The sequence below is a fragment of the Gavialis gangeticus genome, unplaced genomic scaffold, assembly GCF_001723915.1.
Source record: "Gavialis gangeticus isolate Ggan-Ray unplaced genomic scaffold, GavGan_comp1, whole genome shotgun sequence".
In the NCBI taxonomy this organism is placed as follows: Eukaryota; Metazoa; Chordata; order Crocodylia; family Gavialidae; genus Gavialis; species Gavialis gangeticus.
In genome coordinates, this window is record NW_017729000.1 from 40,151,107 (window position 1) to 40,176,955 (window position 25,849).

General features: G+C 40.6%; 1 protein-coding gene across 1 annotated transcript; it reads left to right on the forward strand.

Moving 5' to 3' along the window:
- Window positions 1–3,432: 3,432 nt before the first annotated feature.
- GABRP (gamma-aminobutyric acid type A receptor pi subunit) lies at window positions 3,433–25,457 on the forward strand. The gene is made up of 9 exons (XM_019506537.1): window positions 3,433–3,527; window positions 7,868–7,986; window positions 11,783–11,850; window positions 15,854–16,071; window positions 16,781–16,863; window positions 20,675–20,812; window positions 22,720–22,872; window positions 23,607–23,800; window positions 24,687–25,457. Exons 1-9 carry the CDS (start codon window positions 3,472–3,474, stop codon window positions 24,999–25,001), a joined length of 1,344 nt encoding a protein of 447 aa, XP_019362082.1. The 5' UTR covers window positions 3,433–3,471; the 3' UTR covers window positions 25,002–25,457.
- The last annotated feature ends 392 nt before the right edge of the window (window positions 25,458–25,849 follow it).

The window sequence follows — 25,849 nt, forward strand, 5'->3', positions numbered from 1 at the left end:
AACTAACCTTCCAATGTTAGTATTACATGGGGATACATTACATGTAAAGGGGGAAGATGTGTAGATAGCTTTAAAAGTGTTATGTATAAGTTGTTACATTGGCCTGGGGATTGTAGGAGGGAACAGCAGATCAGTAGACTAAGAAAGCTCTCTGAATAAACAAGCTTTATTGTTTTATACGTTTAACTCCTTGGTCTTTTGAGAATAACACAGAGGCTACTCTCTGAGTACCCAAAAAATCCTAGGTGGTACTGTCCAGCATCCAGAAAGTCATAGGTGGTACTGTCCACAGCGTTATCTTGACTATTTATCCATCCTAGGGTATAGTCAAAGGATCAAGCTACAATGAGTTACAATGAATTAACAGGGTAGTGATTTTCGATCAATGTGCTCAATTAAGGTGCTCAATCAGCACCCTGGAGCGCTACCAGATTCTTTTATGGGTGATGCAGGGCGCCACACTATATTAACACTGTTAAATGTGCAGTGATGTTCAAATAGTTTGGGAGTCAACCAGTTTCTTTGAAACAGTAAAAAGTCCCTGTATATTGGCTCTATCAAAGGTCTTTGTCAGATCAGTGAAGGCTATGTACAGTGTTATTCATTTTTCTCCATTTTCTCTACACTTCTCTTGCAGTTGCTTGACCAAAAATATTATATCAATGGTGGAGCATCCTGAGCAAAAACTATGTTGACTTTCAGGATAGATTCTTTCACCAAGAGATTTCATCCTAGGGAGCATAATGCAAGTGACAACAGTGTTCAAGAGGAAGATACATCTATAGTTGTCATAGTTGCTTCTATTATCCCCTTTGTTTTTTGTATAATTGTACAAATTGAGCATCTCTGAAATGTTATGGTGCCATTTCCTCTTTCCAACAGAGCACTATAGCTTCATGGAGCTTTCAAAGTAATTAGTCATTAACACATCTGTAGATTTCAGCAGGCAAACAGTCACTGCCAGTCATTGCCAGATACCTTGTTCCTGGAAATAGATTTAATGGCTTTCTGCAAATCTTTTAAGGTAGGCTCATTGTCCAAATCCAACACAACTTCAAACTGTGGTAATCCTACAAGCTCTTTGAGAACTGGTTTATCCAAAGAACAAAATGAGCCAAGTATAATTTTATGTCCACAGTAACCTTTAGACTTTGAGTAAGCCTTCAGTCAGCAATCACAAGCTGTGACTTTTTTGGATTTTGTAACTAAGCAAAGCTAGGGGGTCAAAACTTGGATGGGAAATCTGTGTCACCAAAAAACAAATAGGGGTGATGCAGTGGGTGATGCTCTCATCATGACATTTATGAGCAATGTTCAACTCTAGATAACATCTTTCAGATCAGATAAGAAATAATTCTTGACAATAGGACATGAACAATTTCTTAGCACTTTACACAACAAAAGTTTGTTGATCTTGTATCCTGGCCCAGTGCCAACTTGAACAACTGTGATCTGCCTCCCTAAAAGTTTATCTTTAATTTCAACTGGATGTAGTTTCTTCACTTCTCATCCTAAATTACTGTATAGCATTGCTGTGAGCTCTTAAACAGCCCTTCCTGGGCCTATGTTGTTATATTTGGGAACTGGGCTGCTACATAACTGTGGAAAGCACCTGAGTGACATGTCCAATGCAGGTTGCTAAAAAGGCAGCAACTTATTTACGAAATCATATTTTACACAGAGAACTGGAGTTATTAGAGGATATTTCATTTTTAAGTCATTTCATTCACATCCTTTTTATTCTCCCACTAGAATGTCCTCATATTTTGGTACCTAAGCTAAAGAACTTACCAGGTAACCTCAAGCAGCTGCAGAAAGGAATAACAAAAGACTAGCAAGCCATTTCCCTTGGCTCCCATTTGCTGAGTACATGCTAATTATATCCACTACTTACAGCATCTAGCTTATTGATTTGAGAAATTCTGAACTCAGATCCATCTTTAAGAGCACTTTATGTAAAGAGCTGAGTGGCCTATGAAGGTGAAAATAATACTCTTATCCCACTGCTATGGGCCATTTATTTCCCATCCAAACACGTCTTTTGTTTTTCACTTCAAATCAGCAACAGTAAGTGCATAAGACCTGTATTTTTAATTGTATATTTCCCTAGTTTTCCTGTGCTTCTTTTTAATGTCACACCCCACCATCTTCAAGTGGATACCACTCAGCCCATTTCATGAGAAAGAAGTAAAATCTCCATGCTTGTATTTTGTTCTTTGGTGGTAGAGTCGGGTGGGGGAGTTCTGCTGTTATCATTTCACTATCTCCTTGAATGACAGAGGCCAAGCCAACCAAAGCCATCTGTCAGCATAACTGTGTGCAGGGTAGGGGTGAGTGGGGGTTGATCCTTTCACACCCCAGCATAGGTATGTAGCCAACGTAGATATACAGGCAAAATTTGTAGAACCTTGGACACGCTTGGACACACTTGCATTTGATTTCATCTTGGACACACCTGATCATTTTTTTCTGAATAGTTACAAGATGTAGATGTACAATACTGAGTTTCCAGCTCTTTTTTTTTTTTTTGGCCAAGTAATTAGAATGGCTTAGTAAACAGTATGTTGTCCTGCAGATCATCTTGTAGTTGAGTCTTATTACAAAGAATTATTTTGAATGTGGCACTTAGCCATCTTTATGCTTTAGAAAAGCTGGTTAATTGATCCACTGTTTTATTCAGTGAACATAAGATGGTCTACAGAGAACCGTGTAGTCAGAGGAAAGCCAGTCAATCACCATAGGGTTCATTTTCAGACAAGCACAGACCTGTGTAACTCCAAGGCTGAAAGCCAGTATTCAGTTCCACTCCCAGAAAAGTCAACGAAACCAATTCTTAGTTAAATGATTTCATCACTGGATCAAATGCTGAGTTACTGGCCATCATATAATAATCACAGGCATCATCCAATACAGCACAGAAACCATAGCATTCTTGTACAGCAGAGCTTCGGGCCCAGTCCAGACAGGCACTGAATCCCTCCTGTGATAAAAAGCAATCAGATAAATCCAGAGTCAGATTAAATTGAGTAAGTGCTGAAAAGCCTTGTTATGTAATAAAGCTATTCTACCATAACCAAGATAAACCATCACAGAATGGTATTCACAATTGCAACTATACTCCAGATCCAGAGATGCCATGAAGTCTGCCAGTGACCTGATTGTTGCTAATCCATTTTATGTGGGAGGTGCTAAAACACTATGGTACTGGGCCTCAAAACTAAAACGAGATGGATAGAAGGGACGAGAATTAGTGTGTGCAAGGAGTGCTAAACAGCTTGCAGAATCAGGCCATGGAGTTTAGGCTTGAGTTGGAGTAATTAAAACTTCTTGTTCTTTTTTCTCTTCCTTGCCCCCAAGTCCCCAAATCTGATATATTTAAGAAATCATTTTTATTAAATTGCATCCCATTCTTTTCTGTTTCACAGCTTATCAGTACAGGGATTGGTGACAGCACAGAAACAACCTTGAGAAATGTACTCCAGATATTTTTGCTTGTTCTGCATGTGGCTTTTTCTTCCAACTCAAAGGTAAGTTTTCTTATGATGCAATTGCCTGAGTTGTTATTGATAACTGTGAGCATTTCATGGTCCAGATTACAGCTCCCCTTCCATAGATCTCAGGAGAGCAGGCTGGGTCATCCCAAGGGATAGTATAGCCTGCACAGTTCTCTTAGGCATGGTGACACTGCCCTTCCTTACCTGGTCAAGCCCTAGATAGATTATAGTTTTGTATAACTTTCACTAGGAAATCTGAAACCATCACTTAAAGTTAGGAAGGTCTGTGAACTTAACTTATGCTCAGTTTCCAGGGAGGGTCTAATAATATATAATAACATAAAATGTGCTTTGAGACTTTGGGTTCTTCTCAGATGTTAAACTCATAGGAAGCTTCAGGGGGAATGAAACCCATCCATATAAGAATTGAAGATAAAGCTCCACTGAAACTTCAGGAACCAAACTGCTGCACTTCACGCTGCTTACCCCTGGGTGTCCTTTGGCACTGAGAGTATTTTCATGCCGTGCGTGTTGCAATTTATACCTTTGTAATGGGATGTAGAATACCATCAAACCAGAATTAGCCGCTCACAAATGCTGCTGGTAACCTGTCACATCCATGTTGCAGAAGTGTAATTGTACACATATAAGGCCACCCACTTACACTGAGACATTAAAGCATGGTGGAATGTGACCTAGCTGTGCCTGATTGGCTGGGTATAGATAGTTATTAGGACTGTGCAAAGCTTTGATCGCTGATTCAATACAGAGGAGATCTGGCCCAATTCGGCAGCCTCCAAATAGATTCAAAGAGATTTGGAGAGATTCAATGATTTGGCCATAGATGCAGCTTTATATGGTTTTTCTATGTACCTTGACATACCAGGCATGGCTCGTGAATGCTGAGACGATGAGGCAGATGAAGCATCCCACAGTAGCATGGGGGGGTCCCCTACACTCTCAGCGGTGGACCCCCCCCACCCGCTGGCTCAGAGACTGGTTCCTCCTGGGTCCGGAGGGGCACCCAAGGTCCCCCCATGGCCAATTGCTGAGCCAGAGGGACACAGAGGCGGGGGGCGCACACTCCCCAGGGGGCCCAAGAGTGGACCGAAAGTACTTCTGGTCCACTTCCAGGTCCACCACTGAGCAGAGGACCCCCCCCATGGGATGCTTCATCTGCCCCACCATCTCAGCCCCCTCTGTCCCCACAAGCCGCACCTAGTACCTCGAGGTATGTAGAGAAAAAAAAATAAAGCTGTGTCTATGGCCGAATTGCTGATTCTCTGAATCAGAATTCAATCTTCAGATTCAGCTGAATCAAATCACGACAGTGATCCAGATCAGTGAATCAAATCACTGTCCCCCAAATTGGGCTAAATCCAAATCTGATCGAATACTGCCCGCTTCACACACCGCTAATGGTTATCTGTTGACAATATTTTTCTGACCCTTTTCACCTGAGTGTCTGGCATGCACTATTGATTTATCTTCATAGCCCCCATGTCAGATTTATTGCCTCCTACAGAATGCCGAATTTGACATCAACAGCAACCATAGATCTGAACCAAAACTTTACATCTGAAATCCTCTGGACTAAGAAGTTTGACTTGATTCCCTTGTCTGGCTATTGAACCTTAGATCCATTTCTGATCACACAGCCACAGGATGAAATGCAGCAGCTTGCCTTAGCCAGTGTTACTTGCTTGGCTCAATGCTAAGAAGCCCTGGCATTGGTTGCTATGTGCCCCTCCCAAACCAATTTTTCCAGAGGCTTAAGGTAATGTTCCTTTTTTACTGCTGATATCAGCTGCAGGCACACTCTGGCTGACACTGGAAGTTTGCCACTAAATAATAGCAAGTAAAGTAGAAAACATTTATAGGAAACTAGTAAACAGGAGGATCTGATGGCTTGAAGCACAGCTTAATATACTCATAAAGTGACAGTGGAAAGAAAAAAAAGGTGTATTAATGTATGTGTTTCATAATGGAGGATGCAGTTTTTGATGCTGAAGTTAAAAGGCACTGCCTAGGATGCCATTCCATTTGCTCTATAGCAGGCATTCTTAGAAATGTCTAAATTACGCTAAATGCTAAGAAGTCAAACCCTCTGCTCCAAATGACTGGGGAGGCCACATTATCAATAAAACGACTGCAATACAACTAGCTTCACTTAAGTTTGCTAGAGGGCAAGAGATCTGCAGAGGACATCAGGTGCTGACAAAGCCTGAGTCACTTAGTAAACTCGCTAATATGTTAGAACAGCTATAGAAAAGCTTAGCACTTAACCGGCCTGTAGATGACACAAAGGAATTGCTTGAGTCCTCTTCAGCATTCTGACTTCTACCTGCCCTACGTTTTTATGCTGCTATCCATCTATGCCCCAAGAATAGCCAACTGGTTAGCACACTAACCTAAGGTAACCTAGGGTAAAGTCCCTGCTCTGTCTAGAGTTAGTATTTAACGTTGGTGTCCCACAGGACAAGTGAGTTGGGTTTCCCTCTGGAGTTGGGTCTCCTTCTCTGTGTAGTATATCACGTTCTGTGAAACATTCACAGCAATAGCAGAGTCCTTAGTGAACCTCATGAGGAGTGAAGCAACCCTTCCTTTTCAGGAACTGAAGGTAGGATCTGAAGCAGATCAGACCTATGATGTCATTGTAGGTCTTATTGCCAGCCAAAGGTCACCAATATAAAAAACCCCAACAGATGATCACCCAAATCTATTCAATATTCTTTTTTTATTTAATACTTATTCCTGCATAGAAATGCAATGAGACACCACAGGTTTACCTAGTCTGGCTCATATTTTCACAGCTGTAAAATGTCTCTGAGATCCTTCACTCTGCAGAGTACAAGAGTTTTTACTTCATACATAGGAGCACACGTCATTGTGAAAGCATTACCTTAAGACATCATCCCTTTCTGCAATTTTCCCACTGAAAATGAAGTGCAGTTCAAGATCTGTCTTCAATCTTTCTTCGTTGGCCCTGGCTACTGAAGAGATCATCTCTCTCCCTCTAGCCATGGTCTCCTATGACAGCTATATTGCACTTGAATTAAGAAACTATAGATAACTAAGAATTTAAGACCAAGCAAGTCCTGTAGGGAGAAAACATAGGCATGTTGTATATAGATAGGGGTAAAGTGCCTAGTCCTGAAAGACTCTGAGCATAAGAAGTCAACAGGATGGGTTCCCATAACATGGCTAGGAGACATTTTCCCAGTTGAACCAAGCCAATTCCCATCTGTCCCAGAAGAGAAAAGAACAGCCGCCACCACCCTCTGATAGAGTTAAATGAAGCCCTAACGAATAGTGCCCTTTTCATGCTAAAATACGCTTCCACATTCAGAGAGAGGTAGTTATCCATGTTAGCCTGAAGTCAAACAGAAGGCAGGGCAAGGTAGCACCTTATGAACTAACTCATTTAGAGAGACATGAGCTTTCATACGTATCAGCCTTCTTCATCAGATGCATGGCATCTGTAAGTAGCATACAGTAATGATCACAACAGCTAATATCATGAAATAGTATAGATCCTACATTGAAATATGTCACATGATAACAGATGGCCATGACCTTTAAATACATTTGGGCCTGTATCGGTATATGTATAACAAATCCATAACAAAATTATGATTAAATATTTTTAGGCCTCAGATTTGTCAGATCCTCTGCAGTCTTTAAGTGCCCAATTTATCCTGACAAAGTAGCTATAGCCTACAAAAACTCTTGCCTCTTACAACAAGTTTGGCACCTTATACACAACCTTTCACATTTGGGTCATGAAAGACACCCAGCTCTTGTCACCAAGGCACAAAGTGAAAAGGACCTGTTGATTCTTTTTATAAGTTACAAGCTCTTTGTGGCAGAGACCATCTTTCTATTCTTGTACAGAACCTGGCATCAAGGGACGCTGGTCTCTGACTGATATGCTACTACCTGCAAACCAGTAAAATATTGGAGAAATTTATTACAGTTTAGAGAGATGCTCATATACTATGGTCTTGGCCTTTAGTCTAAGAACCTGAATCATCATTAAAAAGCCATGAGCAAAATGTAGCTGTCAATATGTGACTGGTTACTGGCTCATAATGAGGTTTTCTTTAGTAGTATCAACTGTTCTTCACCAAAACCATGGCAAAACGGTTAAACTTGGAGTTGTTTCATTAATGTGCTGATTCGCCCCAGTCTACCTCTTCCACACAAATTAAACAGCAGTATCAAGTGTGACTGCCTTCAGCAATGTCAAAATTAGTGGTTTTTTGGAGTTCCTGTTTGATTGTTTATATATGTGCAAATGACAGGGTTTCAGCTACACAGAAAATGTGCCCAGCATGTCCTGCCGCATGTAACAAGACCTATTTGTATTTTAGAAGGTGCACGCTGGGTCAAAAGACTGACGGTGACTTGCACAGCAGTGACACAACATCCCTCCCTGGCTTTGAGAACCTCACAATGGGATACAACAAATATCTCAGGCCATACTTTGGTGGTATGTCAGATGAACATTTAATCTCTGATAATGGAAAGGTTATAAACTGTTCTCCATAACAGCTATGGCCAGGACAAGAAGTAGTGGCCTTCAATTGCAACAAAGTACATTTAGGTTGGATATCACAGGAAAAAATGTTATAACTGTAAGGACATCTAAGAACTGGTAGAGATTAACTAGGGAGGTTGTGGAATCTCCCTCAAAGATGGTTTATAAAAGAAGGTTAGATATCTGTCATGAATGGTTCAACGAGTTGAACTAGTTATAGTTGATCCTGCTTTAGGGAAGGGAACTTGAGGTCTCTTTCAGCCCTATTTTCTAATATTCTACAAAAGGAGGTATATAGTCAGTAATGTTTATGTAGAAGGAATAAATGTTGCATGGGTTTTGTTTAGCATGAACCTGTTTGAATTTTACCAGTTTACCTGTTTACATTAGCCTGTACCTGCCTTCATTTAAACCCATCCAACTCTGTTTTATATTTCTATTTAACTGGAAATTACTCCAAGAGAAACTGTGGCATAAAGAACATGAAGCTCAGAAGTTTCAGTACCTCAGCATAAGGTCTGGCAAATGGAATATCCTGGGCTAAATTCTGCTTTGTCAATACCATGGCATCCCTTTGCTTAGAATTTGCCCCTGTGGTGTGTTTTTCTTAATTGGCATCAGTTTTAGAAGTATCATTCCGGGTGCAAATGAACTCAGCTGGGTTCCTTGGCTAGTTGAACAGTTGCATTTTTCTTTTTGCAAAACTCTTTCCTGTTTAACCCCAGTCTCTGGGGAACTTTTTTCCATTGTGGAACTGAATTGGTTAATTTTTAATGAGCTGTCTGTAGAGTTTGAGCTGTCTGCCTTAGAGTTTGAGAAAAAAATTAGAAACAAAAAATCACAACTAGCTCCTATTATAACTTTTTATGTCTCATAATATTATTAGGCTTGCTAACATTTTTTAGCTTATCCTTCTTTTATTCTTCCATCTCTGGTGATAAATCTCTGATACAATGAAATAACATGCAGTAATGATTGCAATGTCTGATACCAAGTAATAGGACAAATTCTTCATTGAAATATGTCACATGGGCACACGGCTACAAGCTACAAGACAGAATTTTAAATGCATTTGTGCCTGTCAGCATGTAGATAACAAATCCATAACAAATTGGGTAAAATTTTTAGGATTTAGGTTCCTAAGTACCTACAGTTGAGATCCTCTGCAATACTTAGGTGCCTACACCTCATTCATTTCAATAGGAAGAAAATCCCTGAATGTCTTTGAGGTACTGTTCCTAAATAACTGCTGAACATGGGTTCTAGGTCACCTAAGTCCTTTTGAAAGTTTTACATTTTATAAAGTCTCGTTAGACAAGTGGAGATACAGATTGTAGATAACTAAGAATTTAAGACCAAGCAAGTCCTGGAGGGAGAAAACATAGGCATGTTGTATATAGATAGGGGTAGAGTGCCTAGTCCTGAAAGACTCTGAGCATAAAAAAATCCTGCTGATTTTCTGGTGCTCAACATTGCTCAGGATTATGTCCCCACTCTCTAGGGCCCAGTTTTGTAGGCCTTCACAAAACTTACAGCAAAGCCAATGGATGAGAAGTAACACCTATGTTAAGGAAAGTTTCTGATCTGATGAATAAAATAATGATCGCTTTCATAATGATATTATGAAGAAAATAATCAGATCTATTAATGAATCATTTTAAAGTAATCCTCTTATTTAAAAAGAAATAAAACAAAAAGTGGGGGAGCTGTTTTATAGTGACCAGCTGTCATCTCCTAGGGTAGAGCTGCCCTCTTGTGGTGAATTTTAGGTTTAATTCTAGAAAAGATCAGTTGCCCTTCCAAGATATGTGACCTTGCTGTTAATATAAAAGAGTGTGTGTGTGTGTCTGTGTGTGTGTGTGTGTGTGTGTTTGAGAGAGAGAGAGAGAGAGAGAGAGAGAGAGAGAGAGAGAGTAACAGATAACTGGACTGGATGAAAGGGAGTGTTTTACCTCAATTTTGTCCCAGGAGAAAGGCAGAGAGAGAAGCTTTCCAAGGCTGGGACCTGGCAAAGTTCCCTGTAACTTTGTCTCCCTTTGTCCTCTGTATGTGTGCAGTTAGAAGGAAGAACAAGCTGAATACCACATTATTAAAAAAAACAAAACATTACGTCTCATGGCAAACAGTAGCTCACGGGAACACTGTGTTTGTTCACTGTAAAAGGTTTCCTTAGATCCTCCTTGGCTGGCATTTGGTGGCGAATGAGGAGGAAATCGGCACTCCAGAAGGAGGAAAGGGCCCGCAGCACTGGTCTCCATGCTAACTCCAAGCAGTCATTTTCAGTTAATAGTACTGTTTACTTGAAAGTAATAGCAGTTGATTGGAGCTGCAAAGGGTGAGATACTCGAATCTCTTACAGATCCCTAAATTATCAGGTTTTATGCAGGTATACAAATAATCGTAAAAGGTAAAATCCCAACTTTCTGCACTGAGGGACAGAAGGAAGCACCAGCAGAGCTCTTCCTGAGTCCAGTGCAGCAGTCAGAGAGAAGTAAAGCCAGGACTCCTCCACTGTGTTGCATTCAGGACAGGCTGTGTGAATTGGGGTCCTCATAGCTATTCATAGCTAGCTGCCTCTAGTTCTTTCTCACCCTGGGTGCACCGTCATGAGACACTTACTGCAGTGCACAGTAGTATATTAGCATCAAGGTCATATATCTTGGAAGGGTAACTGATCTTTTCTAGAATTAAACCTAAAATTCACTCTGGGTGTGTCTACACAAGACCCTGTGGGCATGAACCGTGATGCAACACTACTGCCCAGTAGTAACAAGCTACTGCACAGTGTCACTAGGCAACCATGCCAGGATGCTAGTACTTGGTTATGTGAGTACTAAACAACTAACAACTGTGCAGTGGCGGCTTGTATAGATGCCCCCTCTGTGACTCTTGGTAAATCACTTAATCTCCCCATTATTCAGTTTTCTGAGTCTGAGAAATGAGGATGAAGCTGGTCATTCTTACCTACTTCTGCAGAATGCTCTGAAATGTATCCATGAAAAGTACCATTAAGCAGCTAAGCATTCATACCATTACATGTGTGTGAGCACATTCCTAGAGAGCCACTGCCTGCATGGAAGTTCCTCTGCTCAGGGTCAGACAACCACATTTAAAATCAGGATGAAACTACCCCACGGTCAAGACTGGCATGGACAGTGAGGGTTTTGCCTTCCTCTGTAGGCAGGGTGTGATCCTCTTCTTTGGATCTCTCAAGTGTTTTTAGGAGACTATTTCCTGCCCTAGTGGTAGCAGGACATTAACAGAGCCCTCATCCTCCTGGTTTCCCTGTGGCAGGTTAGAGGGTTGGTATTTGAGGGCAATGTACCTGATCTTTTCGCAACAGAGTTGTTTGCGTTTAGCTAGATAGGGATTAACCTGCCTTAAGACAGGGCCTGGACTAGAAGACCTCCTGAGATCCCTTCAAGCCCTACTTTTCTATTATTCTGTGGTGGCTCATGCATACAGCCAACATTATTGCATCTTAAGATTTCCCCTGCTGAGGCTACCAAAGACTTCTATCTGCAGCCCAGACGTAAGCTTTTGATTGGATTTTGAAATCTCTTGCTCACGTCTGGTCTAGGTTTTGGGTCAGTGGCAACCAGGGATCACCACATATGTAAAATTAGAATAGGGCCAATGAAATTCCATGCAGGACTGAGGGCCCATTACTTTAATTGGATGCCCAAAAGCTTTCTATTGCTTTCACTTTTTGCTTCTTTCTAATCTCAGCTTTTCCTTCCCTCTCCAGGAGACCCTGTTCAAATAGCAATGAGCCTGGACATTGCAAGTATTTCTAGTATTTCAGAGAGTGACATGGTAAGTGATATAATCTGAATTAAATATAGGGGTGAATGAGGTCAGCTGAATGTTGCTGCCCTGAAGGGGATCTGACCTTGAGGCAGCAGAGTTCAGGGCCAACATACTCAAAAGTGATTAGAGATCTTGCATGCCTGTTCTTGAGTGCTCATTGTGACTCAGCCACAGACTTCAGGTGAGTCTTTTGGGCCTAGATCCATAGAGGAAATGTGACCTAGTGATGCTCACCTCATTATTTCACTCATTGCCACACCTAATCTTTAGGTGTCTGTCTCTACAAGTGAAATTCACAAACTCAGGTAAAGTGCTTAGGAACAGGATTCATGAGAGCCAGACCACTGATGCAAGGTGTTTAAGATAGCCAACAGGTAATGCCAAAGAGTATGATACATCAAAAATCCCCCATTACTCTCAGACAGAAGTGCCTAACTCTCAGCTAGGTTTCTTTGTGAGACCAGGATTCACAGGCATAATGTCTTTGGGACCAACATTATAGAATGGGTGGAAAGTGGGTCTCTCTCAAAGACACACACAGACACTGTGCCCAATCTATAGCCTGATAATTAGGATACTGGAAAGTAGATGCGGGTTTAAACCCTCTCCAGCTGAGGAAGGCATTGGACCCAGTTCTCCCATTTCATTGATGAGTGTTCTGACCACTGAGTTGTCCCATAGAAGGTGAGTGGTGGCAGTATTACCACCCTGTTTCTGAATGAAAATCGTCATGGCTGGTGTGTTTATTGTTCAACTCAGTACTGCTGGTGTGTGTTAGGTGAGCACACCTACCAGATATGGGACTCAAGTGGGAGGATACCTAGTTAACAGGTACTGAGAGGCCTTAAGCATGAGATCAATGTCTGGATAGTCAGCAGTCAAGATGGAATGAGCAGTAGTGGAACTTAAGGGACTGTAGTAACTTTACTGGCAAAAAATTAAACAACTGGAGAGGGTGTTTGTGCATGAGATTATGGGAAGTACATTTCTAAATTCCATATCACTGTAGTTCAGACATACCCCCTACTACCTTCATGTCTCAGCTCATCAACTTCAAGGAGATTGTGGGCATGTCTACATATGCCCCTGACTGTGCAGTTGATACTGTGCAGTCATTTAGTATTTGCTTTAGCTAGTACTGCACAGTCCCAGCAGCACACAGATCCTTTTCAACCCTACTGTGCAATACCAACGAGCTACTGTGCAGTAGCTCATTGCTACTGAGCAGCAGTAGTGACATCACAGTTAGTGCCTGTAGCAATGAGCAAAGTTACGTCACTGTAGCAATAAGCTACATCACCTTAGCTCATCACTCCAGCAACATAGTGTCTCATGTAGACACACCCTGTAAGAACAAAATGTATTATTAGCTATGAAATTCTCAGAGAGTGAGGTAATAAAAGCCTATCATTTCTAAGCTAAACAGGGATGGCAAAAAGGGCTTGATTGAGGCTCATCCATTTTTTTAACCCAAGTCCCTTTGAGATGACTCAGGTTGGCTGTCCAAAATGATGGCGCCCAAAACTGTGATTTTTGGACAACACCCCCTTTGGACACCAAGCTTTGAACACTTCCTCCCCCACACTTTGTAGCATTTAATCTCACTTTCCCTTTCCCTTGAAGCATCCCCTCTAGCTCATTTAGAAATGGCATTGCACATTCTTCTAGAAGAAGCCAACTCCAATTCTTTTCTGCTTAGAGATGATAGGGGAGTAAAGTGGGTTAAAGCTGAGCAGTCTCTGGAGACCAGAGGGCTTGCAAGACTGCCATCCCTAGGGAAAATAGAAAAGGAAACTAACCAGGATGAATTTTCCTTATGCAAACTTTTCTGATCCATTCCTATTATATCAAAGGCTGAGAAACATTTTTTTCCATGAGTTTATTTGCTGAAAAGTGCACTTGAGGGTCAACCAAAACTATTCCTTTCTGAGATTTTTAAACAAGCAGTTTGACTTTCTGTTTTGAAATTTGGGTTCCTTTAATTTTTAATAAGGTTCTCAACCTATGCCCCTGAACCCCCTCCACTCCTCCTTCACCACCACCATGATAAATAAAGTATATCATTGGACATTCTTTTTTCTGGTTTTTCAGTTTGGCCACTGAACCAAAAAAAATCAATTATTTGCACAGCTCTAATTAAAGGCCCTTGTAAAATAGCCCCATATTACAGTTGTTTTCTCTTCACCGTCCTGCCCACATTCCCCTGGTGTCAAAAAGAACATTACAGAGGCATGCTCTATAGCTAGATAAATAATTGAAATGACCCCAAGGTTTTCACCTTCATCATCAGTATTAATAATTCAGTGCACAGAAACTCATAGAAGTGCATCATTTCATTCACTTAAGTGGTGAAATAGGACATCTTTTTTTTCTCCTAACAATTTGGGCATAAAATTTGAAGAGTAAAGATAATATGATGATATCTGATATTTATTTGGCACCGTTTACACCAAAACACATCAAAAATTTTATACTAAATCATAAGGCATTGCTCCCCAACCACAGAAATGCAGCCACATCTTGTCTGTAGCATGGTAGCAGCTTAATGCTGCACAGCACTGCTACACAACAGTTTTTGTTGGCCCATAACTACCAACTCCAGACCAGAACTTAGAGAGAACCTTTGCAGAAATACCAGACCTCACAAACTGCATTTAACTGGGGATTAATTAAGGGTCCTATCTGTCCAGAAGGCTCAGCAAAGACTTACTTTGTATTCCTTACACCTGAGCACAGCTTCTTGCTTTGTCAGAGGGCAATATAAGAATATTTCAACCAACCTGAAACATCTGGGGACTTTCAGGCTAGATAGCAAAGCCAAGATGAACTATGACTGGAAACTGTGATTAAATTTCCTGCTCTTGCAAGGCTTTGGAGTTTTTCATCTACCTACATTTTTTACCTAAACTGAAACCTTTGCTCACCAGACTAAAACTACCATTACTACTGAGTTATGTAGCCCTTCCAAAGAACAGCATTATTCTACTCACCACCATTGGCCCCTCTCTGTAGCAGTTGGGAGGTAATCTTTTTGGCAGGCTTGCCACAAATTAGTCCCACACCCTCCATGAGTACCAATCTGATGCTCTTCACCTGGAAAATCTACTGTTCTATTTTCTGTTCCCTGCTCTGTGTTCTCTGTCTAATCTGCTGCCCTACTTTTTGCTCCCTGCCCTATCTGCCACTGTATTGTCTGTCCCCTCACCAATCTGCCAGGTGCCACACACACTCTGCCTGTGTCTCCGTTCTATATTTTGTATATATTGCACAATACCCTTTAGTGTCATAAACAAATGATGGACTTCCAGTAGAGTGAATAGTTTAAATTCAGGTGACTACACTGTTTATTGAACTTTAAGTATTGTTGTAAGACTAATTAAGTTGCAGTTGCTTATCTGCTTTCCCTAATTTTGGCTATCTGTATGTTTCATGATCATATATCTATATGGTACCTACACCATTTTGGAAGAAATATCATGGCTGAATTTTAATACGAAATTGATTTCACGTGTGGCCTGGGGTAATCCAATCAACCTTTCTGTTTTACCAGCTGCAAAACGGGGCTGTGATACTTACTGACTCCTTGAACAGTTTAAGGTTTTGGTGAAAAGCATAATAGCAATCTAAGTAGTATGGTAGTATGTTATTACCTACTATTTTCAAAGAAAACATTCAGGGATATCAGTAAGAGAAATAAGTTATGCAAACATAATTAAAGAAGGTTATAAATAAAATCTACCACCGTTGTCCTGTATGTTCTAAGCTCAGTTTTTAGCTGTTAAAATTATATATAAGCTGGCTTTTGCACTATTTCCATAACCTTTGGGAAAGACAACAATTAGTACTGATTATGACTGAGACGTGCTTTTGGTATCAAAGAAAAATGTATGGCTAGATTTTGAAGACTATGGTTCAACCACATGAATGAGTTTATTTCTTAGAAACTGGACATTAACATCTTCACATTGCTGTTACTGAGTATCTTCTTGTGTCTTTCTTTCTTCTTTAGGACTACACTGCTACAATATACCTGCGGCAGCGATGGACAGATCCCCGTCTAGTTTTTCATGGCAACAAGAGCTTCACTCTGGATGCCCGCCTGGTGGAATTCCTCTGGGTACCTGACACATATATAGTGGAGTCCAAAAGGTCTTTTCTGCATGATGTAACAGTGGGGAATCGCCTGATAAGATTATTCTCTAATGGCACTGTCCTGTATGCCTTAAGGTAAGTCAGTGTGCTGTTGGGGACCAATAGATTATTAAATGACATGAGACCAGAATGTATGTAACCTGGTGTATGATTCATGGTTAATAAGAGCTCTGGGATCAAAAGGCCTCTAATTTTTATGTTACTTTATCTCACCCCCACAGCCACCACAGTTACAGCTGTCAGTTATATGTCTCGTCATAATATCTGGGAATCCTAGTTAAGGATCAGGGCCCCCTATTGTGTCATTGTACAGACCAACAGCATCTGATATGGTACTTGACCAGAGAGCTTACAAACATGATACAACAGGTGGACAAAACAATCCGATCTAAGCAGCCAGTGGGAAGACAATAAAACAAAAAATAAATAAATTAAGCATACGTCTACAAGCCTTGGCTTCTTTCTTGCTTGACTGGTGCCCAGCAGGTATGATTTGTAGGGATCAGGGCACATGGTCCTTTAGCTAACACCACCTGTGCCTTATGTTGCTAAATTTCCCATACACCTAGGATCCTTATTTACACCATAAAACTCCTGAACAACCCCGATTAGGCCATGATCAGAATTTGTACCTTAGTGGTACCTCTCTGGTTCTATCAGTCTATTCACTTCCAAAGTCAAAGTTATCTAAAAGACATAACTCTGTGATCTGTTATCTGTTATAAAAATAGAGATTCTACAGCATGCTTTTATTGAAAACCTTCTAAACTCTCTCCCTTTGTAGAATCACAACTACTGTTGCATGTAACATGGACCTGTCAAAATACCCCATGGACACTCAGATGTGTAAACTGCAGCTGGAAAGCTGTAAGTATAACATTCTACAGAAGTCTGAAAATATTTCCCTGACTATTTTAAACCTGTTTATTCATATGTAGGTGTCCATTTCAAATATTTGACTTCAGCTAATGCAGTCCTCTCGAAATGCACTTTTACCCCTGCAAATATGGAAATGTTTCAAGAGGAAAACAACTCATCTCAGTTCCTCAAATGAATAGGATCATTATTACATGGCATAGAATGTACCTGTCACCCCAGTTCCCAGGTGTAGTCCACACCGATTGGGATGACGGTAAATGATATCTTCTCCGAAAGGCTAACAGATATTTCAGTCTTTCACCTAAAGAATTAAAGTGTAGCATCTTTCTCCAGTGTTTAAGTATATTACTTCAGGGACTGTGCTTTGGTACAGCAGGTGTACAATAGGACCCAACTTTTCAAAAGATCATTCAGTTACCACCCATGCCACATGCCATTTGCGCTAGGCAAGCCACGTTTGTGTTTGTGCTCAAGCCTGTCTCTGCCTTGAGTGTACATGTTAAAGCATGCCCTTGAACAAGACAGACACGTGCACTTGTGAAAATTAAAAAGGAGAATGGCTAAGGCAAAATTTGGTTCTAAGAGTATAATGACTGACTTGTTTGTTTTCCATAGTAATAGGTATGTCAGTTACTGATGAATTAAGCAAATGCATTGCAAATAATTTCACTGACCTGTAACAGGCATGAGTCTACATAACTAAGAAAGTCCCACATCTACAGTTAGCTGATATCCTTAATGGAATACTGAGTGCACTGCTTGCACCGTTGCTTCTAATTCTGCCTCAGGAATAAACAATGGACTTTTGTCTTCAATGCACTCAGCCAAGCATCTTTCACATGTGCCAGAGAGGTAGGAGGTGATGTATTAAAGGTTTGTTGCTTGCCGAAGCTAAAGCCTATCCTAACTCAGGAAGGAACAGGACGAGCTTACTCATCTGCACCCTTTGTCACAGTAACATAAATGGTGACAAGCGTGGGGGCCCAATTCTGCAACCTTTGTATGAACAAGGGCTGTCAAAATACACCAGGGACACCCCTTCTGGATCAGGAATTCTGGAGAAGGACTGTTTCTTGGTTATTTAATCTCAGTGGCCAAGATATTGCAAAACTGAACAAGAGACAAATATACAGGTCATCAAATACTAGTTTCCAGAAGAGCTTAGAGCACCAAAAGGTTTTCACAAATACAGTATAGCTTTCAAGAAGGAATATCTCTGCTTCAGAGTCTCAAGAGACCAAATATCCTTTGTGTAGACAGGCCTTTTTCTCAGTCATTGTGCACTTGGACATATCTATAACTGAGGAAGGGAACAGGGAACATGCCTCAGATGCAACAACTCATGAATATCTCAATACAGTTAAGGACTTGCCCAAATAATGCAAGAACAAAAACAGTGGGAGCTGCCACCCAACCTGTAATGGAAGCTCTGTTCATAATTCCCAGCTCCCTGTCTCAAACTGCACATCTCTCATCTGTCTTCCCTGAGTGTTTCTTAAATACAGCATTTGAAACAATGTCTCTGAGCTGCACTTCAAGAGGAACAAGGCACCAGTCCCATCACAAAAAGGCAGACATTAACAGAGCAGTCCTTCTTGCTGCTATACTTCTGAATCCCTGAAAAAAAGCATCAGCCGTCTCCCATTTAATGTCACAAAAGGAACTGTCTGGAATCTCATTATTTAAAGACCAGGTTTGACTTGCCAGTTACTAGAACAGTGTTCCTATGGAAGCGCATATTATTTTCACATTAAAATCATATTAGTTCATCATGATTAACTTTATTACAAAGAATAGCACCTGAAATAATAATGATTGGCCTCTTCTTTTCAAGTGTAGCTGATTTCAGCCTTTTTTAAAAGTAATTGGGCCCTACGTCATGCTCAGTTGCTGTATAATTCCAGTGAAATTACATGCACATTGCCAACTAGAGATTTCATTAGGATAAATGCCTGGAATTAATGCTATTTAAATATATGCCAGATGAATTAACAGTCATCTATCATTTATTATAAAGTTTCCCTCAGTAACCACAATTGTCATTATTACAAAACTGCCAGAAACTTTGAAAAGTCACATGCCTAAGATTTGTACCCTGGGAATCAGGCCCTGTGCACATAATTGAAGAGCACATCAGATGCAAGCACCAGTAATTTGTGTCTAATAGAAAACACAATTAGACAAACAACAGAGTTGAAAGTAGGTTTATTTTTCCTAAAAGGCATGAACTGGCGGCTATCAGCATGAGAGTCACCAGTCATTTTTCATAGCCTGACATTAATTAAAAGAATCAAATTAATGAGAGTAATGGGCCTGTTTACCAAATTAGTGTGACTTGTTTGAGCTGGATGGCTACAAAGCAGCAAATTCAGGTTATTGCAAAAATGGCTTATTTCAATTTGTGGCCATTTAAATTATTTTAACATTTCCTTTAATTATTAAATTATTGTATTGTGACTATTAGACTATTTAAATTAAAACATTTAGCTAATTGCTATTTAAATTCCCAGGGCCAGAATTTTAGCTAGCGTGAGCAGCTATGTTGATGTGCACCATCTTAAGACTTAGTGGGCACTTCTACACGTGACACTATGTCACCCGAATGGCGCATTGTGGTGATGTAGCATCAGCAGGCACAAACTGTGATGCCAATGTTACATCGCCATAGCAACAAACTACCTCACTCTAGTGTGTCACTACAGCAACATAGCTACTAAATATAACTGTGCACCCCCAAGACAGCACAGTAACGGCTGTTACTACTCTGTCATTTAGTACTTCCTAAAGCAAATACTAAATGACAACACAGTAATAACTGCTCCATGGGGTGCACATGTAGACACACCCAGCCCTTGGACCCGCTGTTTCCACGGAAGGGAGCTCGCCTCAAAATCAGTGGGAAAGGGTATATCTATATGGTACAGCCAAAGGCAACACCATGCAGACACCCAGCTTTATGTGCAGTAGCCCTGGAACTGGAAACAGTGTAGCCACATCAGCTCAGCAGGGAACCTGGCCTAATTAGCACTTTTGGAAAGCAGGGCTTATTTCTTCAGGGACAACATTGTGCTAACATAGATATTATACTTCTGGTTCTGGATATAAAATATTCAGAGCTGACTCAGGGCATCTGTGCCAGATATTTACATATACTATGTAGACAGCTATGAGAACATAGCATGACAACATAGGAGAGTAGCTGTATTTATAACTGTTCAGCGATTTCATATACAGTCTCATATGAAATCCTAAAGGAAAAGAAAATCTATCCTAAAATTTGATAATGTTCAAAAAAGGCTTGGTCAAGTTTGATTCCAGATCTCTGGGAAGGGGTAGGTACACCAGTGATTCACTGTTTGTTTTTATCAGCTCATCCACTGTGATGCCATATGGTGGAAGTAATTATGCCTTACAATCATTTCAAATACTTATCTACATGCTTTCAAACAATTTAGGGCTGAGAAAAGTTTCCTCATTTTTAAAAATGTTAAAATATTTTTTTAAAACAGTGAATGCAAATAAAGCAAAATGGGAACTGATACTGCACTGCCTCACATGCAAGTTTGCCATTATCCTATGCAAATTTCAATCTAAATTTGATCCGTTAGAGTAAAAACATGATTACTCCAAACATGTCCATTTTAGCTAACTGTTTAAAGTCATGACACAATTTGTGTCCATCTCATACCCAGAACTCCATAGCTGAACATTTCTGAGTCTCTCCAACAGAGGGCAGTATAACAATAATGCACTGGCTGGTTCATGACAGTAATTAATACATTTTTTATGATCTCTGCAGGGGGATATGATGGAAATGATGTAGTGTTCACTTGGCTGAGGGGGAATGATTCAGTCCGAGGCCTGGAAAATCTCCGTCTGTCTCAATACACTGTGGAACATTATTATACCCTAGTCACAAGGTCCCAGCAGGAAACAGGTAAAGCAGGGAACTGGAACCTCAAGAATGTGTATGTCACAAGTCTCTATCATTTTTTCTTCCTTCTATGCAGCAACATATTTGAGCTGAAAGGACCCAAGCAGTGAACTCTTAGCAGACCTAGCTCTGTTGGAGAACAGACAGTAGCATCTCTTCAACAAGAATAAAGGATGTCAGGTGGCAAAATCAAATTAATTCAGGATGGCCTGTAACAAGTGGAAAATATAGGATTTGTTACCTGCCTGAAATCCAACTGATATAGTTTCACTTTATTGTATCAAACCCAATAGATCCTGCTTCTATGTCTGCAAACTATAACTATTGTACTGGGTATTCCAGATAACATGCACAATAACTGCGATCAAAACTAACATATTGAATGTTCCTTGGTTTCTAAAAGATGCTTCTATGTCGATGAAATGAGGCTGCATTATTTGCAGTCCATTTTATCTCTCAGGTGGCATACCTGCCTGTCTGTATTGTCACATCATATATGCGAAGATGAAGAGAAAAAATCTATCCTCAAGTGACTAGATTTTCAAAATGAACCATGTTCCAGAGTACTGAACAAGAAAGGATCAAATGTTTTCAGCATCCAGGTTTTTGACAATCTGTATTCAGATCTTACCCAGATATGGCCTCACAGTCTTTCTTTAAAAGGGGATTTGTATTTAAGAGTACAAGTATAAAAAACCATGCAAACTGCTACACAGCTTGTGTTCCAATGGTGGTGATCCATGTTTAACAGGAATAATTTTCTGTCTAGAATGTTATACAACACATGGATGCCTATAGACACTAAATAATACATGCATTTTACATTATCATTTGAGGCATGTGTTGCAGCAGTTCTGTGGTACAGCAAATACTTGGAGTCCCTGAGCACAGTTTCCAGACCAGCTGTAACATCAAAGAGTACTTCTGTTTTCTCCAGTTTTAGAACTATACCATATGATGCTTCCATTTCCTGCCAGGCTCATAAGTTCAAACAAGAGCTCAAGTTTCTGTGGGCTGTTATTAAGCCACAGCACCAAATCCCTCACCATCCTTGCTTTTTAATGTAGTAATTTATTGGACCAAGCACGTTAACGTACCCTTAAAGTCATTATTGACCAGATCCTTAGCCAATGCAAATTAATATTGCATCATGGAAAGCCATAGACCTATATCAATTTATACCATGTGAAGAGTTTGTCCATAGATAAACATGTCATTGAGGCCCTATTCATTTATAGGGTTGCTGTCAGATCATGCTTAGCCTGAGACATAGCATTTCTGAGAAATAAAATCTCCACAGCACCAGAACATTAGAAAAATGTCTCTGTCTATCTGTTTATATTTTTCTTTCTTTTTCCTCATTTTTTTAACATTCTGGTGTGTAAATGCCAAATACTTACCCCCTGCAGTGTTTCCAACTCAGATACTACACCCTCAGCTAGCTGCATGACAAACTGACTAAACACAAAGTAGACTGGCCACTATCAAGCAGTTACCAAGCAGCATGAATTGATCCTGTAGGTTTAATATAGCGGAGTAGTACCTGTAGGCCTTCTAGGTCAATGGAAAGTCCACTGTTCCCTTTAGTGAGCAGTGAATCAGACTTTTAACCTGACAACATCCCTGTGAAGTATCAGCTCTTCTCTAGGCTATGGAAGAGCACTAAGAAAGAACAGCTCCAGGTTGAAAGCCTGCAACATGCTGCATGATAACTTAAATACTTTTTCCTGGGGTGTATTGTTAACTTACATTATACATTGTTCTTGTTTAAGAAATGGCTATATACTGATAAATAAAAGATAAGTTGGGCCAGATCACCAGATGAGAGCTTGATCTCTGCTATGTCTGAATCTTTCTCAGACTGGATAGAAATCTTACTTTCCTGGCATTTGTCATCATTTTCCCAATAGGCAATTACCCAAGACTGATTCTACACTTTGAACTACGAAGAAATGTCCTTTACTTCATTTTGGAGACCTACGTCCCTTCTACTCTGCTTGTTGTCTTGTCCTGGGTTTCCTTTTGGATCAGCCTGGATTCAGTTCCTGCAAGAACCTGCATTGGTGAGCTGCTGTTTGTAGAAGGGCACTTCAGGCACAGACAGACAGGTGGCCTCTGATGTTCAGCATAATTACAGCTTTTGTTAGGCTAGCCAGGAAATAAATAGCAATAAGCAAAGAGGGCCTAATCAAGCTTCTGTTCGGATATATGGAGGAGAGCCAGACGAGAAGTATAAGGCACATGGAGGAGTATGTTTTTGTTGTTGAAAGTTTTCCCTTCCTTTCACCAGAGCTCTGAAGGGCCAGGGTTCCATGTTGATACAGAAAACAAGGTACATCCTGCCCTGCCACATCTGGCTTGTCTCTACCTACCAAGATTCCTACACCTGGGTTATCATCACAAGAAGTTACATTAGGTTAGATAGTGCACATGCAACTTCTCCCAGCAAGGGCATTTTTGCAACACCTGGAGATAAGAAGACAAAAGGAGCCCAGTTCCTATTGCAGCCATGCTAAAGCAAGAGAGCAGTGCAAAGGGTCTGGCGATTTATACAAACACATAATCTGTATGTGATTGGGGCCCTTCTCAAGGGTTGATGGCTGCACTTTTTGCTGTGTCAGTCTGTGCAAAGTTCCCAAAACAGGATAAGTAGGTGAAAGATTTGGATCTGTAAGGTGTTCAGCTCTCTGTGCAAATAACGCCACAATGAGCACAAGAATCAAGTCCTTGGTTTCCTGCAGTGCCAATGAAATGCTTTCCCATAGTAGATGAAAATACTGATTTCCCTGCCTTACAGGAGTGACAACTGTGCTGTCAATGACAACTCTGATGATTGGCTCTCGGACCTCACTATCTAAAACTAACTGTTTCATAAAGGCCATTGATGTTTACCTTGGTATCTGCTTCAGTTTTGTTTTTGGTGCCCTGGTGGAATACGCCATTGCTCACTACAGTTCATCACAAAAATGTGCAACCCAACAGCCTCAACAGGTATGAGCTGTCTGAAGGAGTTAGGTCATGCTTGATCAACAAGAGTTGGTACTCAAGAACTGGCAATCCAGTAACAGAATAATAACTGCATGACTGTTTTGTTTTTATTACTTATTTCTATGGTGGGCATAAAACCCAGTTTGTCAGTCACATAACATGAATCCTCATTAGCACCGTTTCCCTTTTATCCTGCAACTGTGAAGCAGATTGTTTCCCAGGAGCTTCCATAAATTAAGAAGGGCTGGGCAAGCTTAGTGTTTGGACAGGAGACCTACAGGTAATGTTTTGGTGCTTCATGACAGTGTGGCATGATTGAGAAGAATGGCACTTGCTGAATGTCTAGATTTCATGAGTAACAGCAGCATCAACCTGGAGCACTGACAGGGATAAAACCTTGAGGTACAATGCACAGGCTTCTGCCACTTTGTCCCTTAGTCAACACCAGTGGTAATCTCTAATTCAGAAAGGGACTTAAGTCACCTGGCCACTACAGCAAAATCATCAGCCTTGAGTTAATGAATGTTGGGCATCTGAGAATGGGATTCACGAAGCCAGCAATCCTAGTGGGGACCTGTCTAAAATAACAAGTAGGAGACCCGGAGGGGAGTGGAATGTCATAAATCTCAGGGGTCTCTACAACATATGTACCTAACTCTGGGCTTCATGGAGTGTTTCCCTAAAGTTAGGCACCTAAGTCAGCATGAAGGAGGAATCAGTCATTTATTTCAAAACCCAGCCAGGAGGGTTTAGGCACCTAAATCCTATATCCATTTGTGAATTTAGTCCTTATTCTGTTGGGAGCAGCCACCAAAGGGGGGAGATGCACTGAGCCAGGGTATACCCAAATCCCACCCTCTAACACTGAATGCATTCTGTAATCTTCCAGGGATCTACAAAGGAATATAGCAAAGAAACTGAAGATGTTAACATCATTGACATCCTCAACAGCTCTGACTCCAGCTATAAGCGGAGCATAAGTTTTACTAGCATTGAGATCTCCAGTGATAATGTCAGCTATGGTGACCTAACCATGAAGACCCACGAGAAGATTAAGTTTGCTTTGAGGAACAAAATGCACAGGATCATCAACTATTTCACTATTCAGAATCCCAGCAATGTTGATCATTACTCAAAATTGTTCTTCCCTTTATTTTTCATGCTGGTCAACGTGTTTTATTGGGCTTATTATCTTTACTTTTAAAAAATGTCATTTTTTGTTCTGACACTGCAAAGATGTAGGAATCCTGTTATTGCTACAGTGTACCTATGGTTTAACCTCACTGGAGTGAACACAAAACAAAATGTTTTGTGGTATTGCCTGTGTTGCTAAAAAGAAGCATGGTAATATGTGTGGTTCCTATTCATTACTGTACAGAAATATCAGTACTTCATCATTTGTGGCTGCTACTATGGTCTCCCCATCACAGTTTTATCAAGTCTCTGTGCTGGGGCCCAGTGCTACAAATGTACTTGCCAATGCAGTGCATCCCAGTGCCTATGCTCTAATCTGTGTGGAAGCTTAAGCAAGAGAGCTGAAGTACTAGGATGATGACAAACCATGACAGTTACTGGAAACATTTGAGATCAGCTTTATTGAAATGCCTAGTTTAGATCCTCAAGAGCATTTTAGATTTTATTTTTATTCTGTGTTTCCAAGAAAAAAAAGTAATAGGGAAACTGTCACTGCTGCCTCAATAGCTCTTTCTGTTCAAGCAACAAAAAGTAAAGGAGCATTAGTGTGATGATTATAGAAAGAAGCAGGTCTGTCATACTGGCTTTCCTTATTTAAGGGTACAAGGCTGTGCTAGAGCACTGAGCTCCAGCAGGTTGGGACAAATATACCTTTATTCCTTGCTGCCCTTTCATTAATCCCAGTCTTATCCCTGAAGGAAAACAAAGCATTTCACAAGTCATAGACCAATGCAGTTCCTTAGTACTTGAGAAATGAGGAATGCCATGTAGCCAATGCATGTCTTTGCTTTGTAACCACCATTTTTGCCCTGCTCCTTGGGCATGTCTACATGTGCCCCCTACAGCGCAGTTATTACT